The 9,119-nt window shown below is 40.0% G+C and overlaps 1 protein-coding gene across 1 annotated transcript in view; it reads right to left on the bottom strand.

Annotated features, from left to right (window-relative positions):
• The window catches only part of LOC107095752 (homeobox protein Meis1), a 90,662-nt gene extending 85,547 nt beyond the window's left edge, over positions 1-5,115 (bottom strand). The window contains exons 1-5 of the mRNA XM_015392010.1: positions 4,369-5,115; positions 2,639-2,859; positions 1,678-1,819; positions 1,376-1,426; positions 781-831 (exon numbers count right to left, since the gene is read on the bottom strand). Of these exons, the coding sequence (XP_015247496.1) occupies positions 781-831; positions 1,376-1,426; positions 1,678-1,819; positions 2,639-2,859; positions 4,369-4,380 (477 nt within the window). The 5' untranslated portion in view covers positions 4,381-5,115. The remainder of the gene's footprint in view (positions 1-780; positions 832-1,375; positions 1,427-1,677; positions 1,820-2,638; positions 2,860-4,368) is intronic.
• Positions 5,116-9,119: the final 4,004 nt, after the last annotated feature.

Raw genomic sequence — 9,119 nt, forward strand, 5'->3', positions numbered from 1 at the left:
AGAGGGCTCAGAGGCTACAACACACTCAACACCCGTGCTAAATTCATCATCGGTGCCCCGGGTAGTGGCCATTAAACCGAGGACGACCCGCTTGACTGACATTTAAGGTAAACTGTTTCATTTTCTCTCAGAAGGACTACATTATCACTGCCAGGGTGATGCAGCTCGACAAAAGACTTGGGGTTGGAAATCTAAATTTTATTATACGTTCAACTAAATATAGATCCCAAGTCTAAATATATATGTATATATTTTTATTTATTAAGAAGCTTTTTTACTATATATATATAAGTTGATTGCGCTTCAGACGTCCATCTGATAAAGAAACAAATCTCACTATATAACACTCATTGCTCGGTCTACACACAGATGGCCGCCCGAGGGCCTTCTGCCCTCCTTAAAGAATCAATTTTGGAAAAAAAAAAACCCGCAAAGTTTGCCTACATGTTTCACCTTGCGTTCTGTCGCTGCCAACATTAAGCTTCATTAGAGATATTTGGTGCACAGAGATATCCGTTCCAGTTGTAACAGCTTGCGCCGTGATTAAAGTGTGCAAGGCAAGAAAAAAAATGGCCCCATGATTGATTTCGACGCTAATTATAACCGACTCGCAAAAATACATTTATGCAGATACAGCCCATAGGTCTGAAGTGGCATGCTGGACAAAAAAAAAAAAAAAAAAAAAACTAAATGTTTGTAAGCTTCTGAAACAAGAGTGGTGAACATTAATCACTGACGGCGTAAAGTCAGGAAGGGCAAAAGCAGCGACAGTAATATTACCTTCTCCAGCTCCAGAAGATGAAATCGTAAAACTTGAATGGCTTGAATCATCTGAAAAATTTAAATAACAATAAAAAAATGAGCAGTTCACATCTCCTGATATTAAACACGTGCGTTTTTCTCAATGCAAGTAACTGCAGATGAGCGAAATATTCATATCAATGGATTTTATGTGGAAGTGATATTAAACTTGGACGTTATTGCAATGTGGATATGCAGAGCGCAGGCTGGAACTGCAATAAGCCTCAGAGTCAGAGATCTATTAGCCCCACTTCATCTAATCTAATGATAAAAAGAGTGTTTCTCTATAACATCACGTTTAAGACATCTAGTAGTGGAAAAAAGGTGGAACAGAATAACTTTGGGGAGTTTAAAGGTGCGTGACCGTCTTCTAACAGCGGCCCTTTATGTGCACATACAACCGGGGGCCATCATTATATCAAACAGCACAAACTGGGGGGAACATGATGTGCAATGCCGTTTGCACTTCTCAGCCCCACGTGGCGATACAGCGAATAGGAGCAGCCCATCAGGAGACTTCTAACTTCTATCTAAAAAGTTCAAATCTGCTACATAAAATAATTTGGTTTCTCACCAGATTATCCAACTCTGGATTTGATGAAAATAGAGGCTTTTCTGCCCGAATCTGCAAGAAAAACAAAATGTTTCAGGAAAACATGGATATAGAATATTTTATTAATTTAGCGCGCATGCGCGTAAAAAGCGCAAAAATATGCGCACAACTGAAAACACACAATGTTGGGATTTAATTGTGATTTTGTTCATGCAAAAGCAATGCAAAGGTACTATGAACCTGGAGCTATATGAGCTCAACCGGTCCGAACATGCAGCCCTGTGCAGCAGAAAGTCAAACTTTTTTTTTTTTTTTTTTCTGACCTGCTTTGCAAACACCGCTATGTCTTCATTGAAAGATTCCGACGAACAGACGTCTCCTCCCGCCACCCCGGGCTCTCTGGGGGTGCAAGTCGCTAATTCACATTTCTCAAAAATCAGTGCAAGCAAGGGGAACAGGGGGTGCCTGGGAACACACACACATACAATAGCAAATGTCACCAGAGAGAACAGCGCCGGGGTCAACGCTTCTCCCGGCTATAGGATGTAGCCAGCCGTGCGTCTATACCCCCTTCCCTGCCCGTGGGGACTGAAGCTGCTTCAGCACGGTGCGCCTTTTTTCTTTTTTTTTTCTGTTTTAGGGCAAGCTCTCTAGAAGAGCTACAAACAGCGAGCGGACTCTTTTGATTAAATCTGCTCTGCCTCTAATAGCATAAAAGCTTGAGAGTCTGTCAAACAATTTCAAGCACAAAATCTCCCGTTTGGGTCAGAGGCTTGTGTGAGTTTGGATGCAGTTTACAGTGTGTGTGCCTATTGCACCTCTTTGTAGAAATGTAGCAAATAATTCAATACAATATATATATATATATATATATAATTTGAGGAAAAGTAAAAGGGTAATTATTATTTATTTAATTCAAAATAGGCTTAACCATGAGGAAAATTATGTAATTAATAAGTAAATATACAGCAATTGCCTTTTTACGCTCATTATCAAAGTTAAAAAATAAGATTAAATATGAGGAATAATATTATAATATAATACCCAAGCAGTGAAGTCACAATTTTTAAGCGAACTTATTAATTTTACAATATCAAATTGTACACTTGCCTCACCCTCTAACACTAAGCAAAGAAAAAGAAAAAGCAGCAACTCTATGCTTTACTTCTGGACACCAAATAAAAACTATCCTCGGATAAGCTGCTCTTGTTTTCCTGCTTCTTTCCGCCAAATTGCACATCCACAAACTCATTGCGGCTGTTTCCGAATAGGCTCGCACCTTACCCGTAAATTGCGTCTTTATCTCTCTTGAGAGCGTCGTTGACGGAGGAGCCCATGCTCGGAGGCATGGAGTTGGTGTGCGCGGTGTGCGGGTACTGGTGGGAGTGGAGCTGGGGGCCGTGGTTGAGGTGCACCGCCTGCATGGAGCGGGCACCGTGCGGGTCTCCGTACATGGTGGTTGGGATGCCTACCCCGTCCATCCCGTAGTGGGGCAAGTCTTCGTACTGCACACAACAAGGAGGCAGTTAAAACTGGACAGGCATGCAGAATTACCGGAGTCAGATCAGAAACAGGACAAGAACATATTCAGTATTCTGCATTAGAAAGTGTGTTTTATTAAAATCAAACATTTTCTTTAATCGGGAAACGCATGATTTTTTTTAAATTAATTAAAACATATTTTTTAAATTTAGCATAATTCTTTTAAGTGAAGTTAGTTTTTCAAATCTTAAAAAATGTTGACATATTTATCAAACAAAATAGTAAAACAAAATGCATTTTAGGTGCTTTAAGTTATTTTCGCGCAGAGGAAAAGTTTCCAAATCTGAAGCAGGACATTGTTTCCAAAAGTAAAGCTTCAACACCGAGTTTAATTAGTACCATTTACTAATATTTACTTTTATTCTAAGATCATTCACTACGATTATTCAAGCCAGAAAGAGGAAAAGTTTTGTTTGTTTTATTTTTCTTTTTATAAAAATGTTGTAACGTGGCTTCTTGAGAATATATTAAATAATAAATGGGGTTAAAATGTCCTGATTTTCTTTTGCTTTGCTTTGTACGATGCACAAAGTCTCTTAAACTTTTCTATTTTCAAAGATCGTATTTTTGCAGCAAACCAAGTACAGAACGTTTAGTGCGGATAGTTTTTTTCCCCGACAAAACTTTACCTAAATAATCATCTTTTTAAACTCAGATCTCTGCCTACTCGTTTTTAAAGACTTAATTTATTTTAGAAGTAGAAGATACAATCTGATCTCAAAATGAGTTGAAACTTACTACAGCATTTTCCTCTGTAACACACTGAAGGAAAAAAATAGAGTCTGAATTATTGATGGAGCTCTCAAGACGTGACAAACAAGTGTCGGGGAGAGAGTAAAAAGCATTATCACTAAAAGCTGAGCGTTTCGACCCTAAAGGCAAAGAGGTGCAAACCCCAGCGTGGTGTGGCTGCAGAGCAGTGCCAAACTAAGCAGCTAAATGCCTCCGCTCCCTGCAACACAACTGCTTTTACACCATGTTAAGGTCCAGGACTACTTATATGAATCATCCCAACCTTACAAAACATGCTTATGTCTCATTTCCAGCGCTATAGTACGAAAGTTTAGTTTTTTTTGGACAATAAATAAAAGTACTCAATATTGACTGGACGCTCCAAATAAAGAAAAATGCATGGATTTGTTTTGCCTCTACGCCCTCCCCCCTACACCTCGCCTCCAGTTACTGGCCTGTCATAACTAATCTAAAAAACATAGCCCGATGAGAGATATGATCGCGCTTCCAGTATCCCGCGGTGAGGTCGGATCGTGGAGCGCGGCCGTGCGTAACACCGTGCCAAAAGACGCCAAACATTGCAACCCTGTCTCCTTTTGTCAAGAAGGCAGAGGATAGAAAGTTTCGCCGCCGAGCGTGGGTCCGTGTGGCTATGAGCGTCAATGAAGCCACGTTACAGAGCAAGCATCGCAGTGGACTTCAGAGAAACTTTTTTTCGGTGGAGGATTGTCCCTACGTACCCGTTGCGCCATAACCCTCCTCACTCCCTGGTTGCCCTTTCAGTTTAGGTAAATCCCCTCTTGGGCCAGGATGGACGCGGGACAAAAGAAGGAAAATCCAAAACAAAAGAGAAGAGCTTTTAGCCAAAATCCCGAGCTCCTTCTTCTCTTCTTGTCTCTTCCAAGGAGCTCCCGCTCGCTCTCACTGCAAGTTCAGCCCGGGCACGACGAATACACGTCCTCGGCTGTCCTCTCGGCAGCGGCGCCGGGGTCCTTTTCCCAAAGCAGGGTAAAAATAAAACAACCCCCTTTAAACAAAATTGGCCACTCTCATCGCTTTTCTGCCACTCCGACTGTCAGTCACAACGCGAGAGGGCTTGTCAAAAGTAGCGGATGAATGATGGATCCGACGCGCGTCTCCACGGGATCAGCACCACCTCAACGCTTAATGGTCACAATCAGCGTTAAAAAACGAAGCAGCTCTCCTCTCGTTTTCTTTGATCACTCTCGGCTCCCAGCTTGATTTTCTTATGCAAAAGCGTCTAGAGGAAGATCAAGAGGAGGTGGGGTGATAATTCTGGCTTGGGCTCTCTTAAAGGAGCCACGATCGATGCAGCGCGCGAGTGCGCGAACGCGTCCAGTGGGGAGTGTATGCAGGGTGCGTGTGCATGCGTATGCAGCCTCGGCCGTCTGCGCACAATGGGGATGTTGTGTGCGTCTCGAGCTGAGGAGGAGCGCGGAGGGTCTGGACCAGACTGCTGAAACCCGGAAGTAGTGGTGGCCATAACAGGTCGCGTCTTACACAACGCACCGGGCTGCAGCAAGTGGCGGCTGAGAGAAGGGGTGGGAGGACCCTGCGAGAGGAGCGGAGCGGAGTCAGCCGTTCCGACATAAACACTCACAGAAATATTTTAAAATCCACTTATGGTGTCAGATTCAAGCCAGATCCCCACACACTCATTGTTTTCTTCACTGTTTGGCTGCAAAACCTGCAGGATTTGGCGCTGATTGGTCCATCGTCCATTTAAGAGAAGCTGAGGATAGAGGACTAATCAAGACATCTTATAATTGTGTGAGTTATTGTCAGGTTTGTAATTAAGACCCCTGATGGTCAGGACTCTAAATGAAGGAATGAACCCACACATCTGCTCTAGAATTAATACTGAAATCAGACTTTCACTACACTATAAAAAGTGCATTTTCAGGGTACTAAATATTAGACAATAAAATGATCTAAAGTTTAATCAAAGTTGTTAGTTGGAGATAAAAATCATGATTAGAATTTAACTGTTATTATCATTTTCTCTGCCTTCATGTCCAACAGAGGGCTTTCATACTAATAAAAGTTGCACGTTTTAAGATTGAATAAATCCAATTTGTGAAATTGATGAGAACTCTTATTAGACTCGTGGTTGTGATATGTTCTATGAAGAAAGAACCTCACCTTTTATTCACTTGAACTAGTTTTGCAAGAGCACCAATGCAAGAGTTTTATTGAAAGTTAATGCAAGCTGTCATAAATCTGAGGCGGTCATTCCCAGTAAGTTACACAGAGTAACTGTGGGGTTCTGGGAAATGTGTTATGCTCCAAAATAAAAATAAAAAAAACTCTAAAAGTTTATTATTTTAGTTTGAATTAATGTATTAAATAGTTTTGCATCAATACTAAGGGCAAACTGAGCTTTTTAACTCTGGAATATGGTGCTAATCATAAACACCGGATATGTTATGGTCAGGGAAAAGTTTCCCCACTCACCTTGTAAGATAATAGTATTTCAGCTGCATTCCATACTTTATTAGCAAATTGTTTTGTACTGTTTTGTTTCTTTTTACTAAACAAACCAGACTCGCAAAATGATCTACATACAGTCAAACCCTGCTAATTTACTTTAGTAACTCATTCTTACGCATTGGGTTAGGATTTATTAATAACTTTTATTACATCTTGACTTTTGGTTAAGAAAAACTGAATAAAATCTACTTTTGAAAAAATGGACGCAGATCCCTGCTTCATATTTATAGATCCAATTCTAACCATTTGTTTTAGCAGTGTAGAAGGCAATGACTGCATGATTGTGACCAAACATCCATTTGTTTGCAGGTTGTGAGCTTTCCCTTCACTCATTACAACAAAGTGCGAGAATATTAAATGTGCAGACTTGCAATTGAAATATGAAACAAATTAAATAACTGAAGAGAGAGCAGACTACTGAGAGACTTCTATGGGAATAACCAAGTTATTTGCAAGTGTGGTTTACATTTAACCTTTAAAATGGTTTGGCTTTAAGTAAGGGGTGTGCAGTTTATGTCTTTGTTTTGGTTTCCATCTCAAAGTTAAGTCGACTTGATGTAAAACTCTTTATGAGAGCACTTTTTAAATTCTGAATAACAGCTGATAGGGTTCGCTCCCCCGCAGCTGCGCCGAATGGGTCGCTCCACTCTGCCAGGTTTGTCCAATGGCAGCGAGGCAGAAGGATGGTAACCCCCCCTACCCCCCCTCCAATAGTTTGATCGATTCTTAGTTGATTGATCGACTTCTTAGGCCACATTCACAGGCGGAGGCAAATTTAAAAAGAGTCTGGGAAGAGAGAAGGCATCCTTTTGCGTTTTCTTCACCTTCCACGTTCTCTAACATTATATAAAAAACTTAAATTATTCAATCAAAATTTATGATTATAATTTTTCTAACTTTCTACGCAAAAGCACAGTTTTTTTTTCTTTTATTAATTGATTTTTGTTTCAATGCATGGATTAAAAAAAAGTTTTCATACTTAATAAAAAACAACAACGTTCATATCATCTTATGTCTTTATTATAGGATTATCTTTTGTGCTGACTGTTGACTTCTGCAGAAAGCAGTTTTATATGCAATGATTTTATAAATAAAGATAATAAATATGAATGAATTTTAAATGGCGCTGGCGGACCTGACATTTATACAGAAACAACTGCAAAGGAAGCAGGTATGATTGCTGTGCTTGTGTGATTTATATATGACACGCTGTCTTATTTTTACCCCAATTAAGAGTCGTGTTTAACTACTTTAATGTATGCAAATACATTATCAACAGCTTTTTTCATGTGGACAGGATGACATCCACTTAATTCATTGTTAGTAGATAAAATGACCTTAGAAAGTCCAGAATTATAGCATATATATATATATATATATATATATATATATATATATATATATATATATATATATATATATATATATATATATATATATAGTTTATGTCCCTCCAGAGGTTTCCGCATCTTTTTTCCCTTCGCTTCTTGTGAATGAAAAGGTGTTGCTTGTGGGTTCTTTTTTTTTTTTTCTTCTTTACGCAGGAGCGTCCAGCCATCGATCATCTGCCCCCCGGTGCCACCGTCGGTGTCACAACATGGATAATACAGCTTCACACGCTCGGCGCCTCTTCCCGAGCATATAAGTCCTGAAGCGGTCGGATCCAAAGCGGCGGTTTAACGGGCAGGAAACGACCGGCAAAAGAAGCTGCTGCAGTCCGGCCGGCGTGGCTCCCAGGAGCGGACAGAGGGGCAGAGCATCAGCGGGGGCGCGAGATTTTTACGCACTGAGGAAAACACCGATCAAGGCAAATCCTGGGCTTACTTGTTGCTTTGCTTGTTATCCCATCTGTATAGTGGTGAGTATGACCTCCATTTTTATTAAAATTGTAAATAATTAATTAGACAATTTTAAATAATTACATTATTTAAAGCGCAAAAAAAAAAAAAAAAATGAAATGTAAAAGGAAGCTGGAATTTCCACTCAAGATAATGTAGTTCTGAGTTAAAATTTCAGCAAGCAACTATGAAAAAGAAACTATGAATTAACATGAAAGGAGTCCACATCAACGCCTGCTGACTGTAAAACAACCACCGTGGCATTATAAAGCAATTAAGCGCCTTCAATTAGCGTCCATAAAAAGCAAAACTGGAGCGCCGCGGTCTATCCTGGAGCTGCTCTTTGGTGAGGGTCAGTGCGTTTTGGGACCCTGAAAGGAGAGCGCGGAGGGCAAATACCGTCACTTCGGCTTAATCCGCTTTGCGATGACGGTAACGCATGGAGTCGTTTCAATAAAATCACTGCATATTACTTTCAAATGACTGGATGCAAATTGACAGCAGCGCGTTTGACTGAAGAGACAAATGGGAAGCTTTCCTAGACAGCCATGGCGTCTTAATGTTTGCTGCGTGGCAACAATAAAGAGAACAAAGCTTTAAGAATAGGACACAAAAAAATATTAATTAGAAAATAAAACCTATATGCTCCACAGTAATTTGATATTTTTCTCTCTGTCGTTTGAGATCAAAGTAGAAATTATTAACATTTCAGTATTTAAATGTTCAGTTTACCTAACTTGTACCAGGCAGACTTTTAGTTGATGGCCGGAGTTAGTGGAGAAACAAAAGGCAGCCCGATGAAGTCAAACTGAGGTCAAACTTCTTGCAGCCCCGCAGCTCTGCGCCCCAAACATGTTGGGATCTGCTAAAAAAAAAAAAAAAAAAAGAAAAAGAAAAAAGGCCACTGCAAGTCTCTCTGGTTAGTGTCACTGCTGCTGCACACATGCAGACAGACCTGCTGCAAAGTTTTCACAGTTTATCTAATTAGGTAGAACCACCGCCGCTATGTTATCGCCTGTTAGAGCTTTACATTTGGGTTCATTAATGCGCATTTACGCACAGTGACATTCGGCTGCAATTTGATATATATATATATATATATATATATATATATATATATATATATATATATATATATATAT

This window comes from Cyprinodon variegatus, unplaced genomic scaffold (genome assembly GCF_000732505.1).
Source record: "Cyprinodon variegatus isolate N-32 unplaced genomic scaffold, C_variegatus-1.0 Scaffold569, whole genome shotgun sequence".
NCBI classification, from domain to species: Eukaryota; Metazoa; Chordata; class Actinopteri; order Cyprinodontiformes; family Cyprinodontidae; genus Cyprinodon; species Cyprinodon variegatus.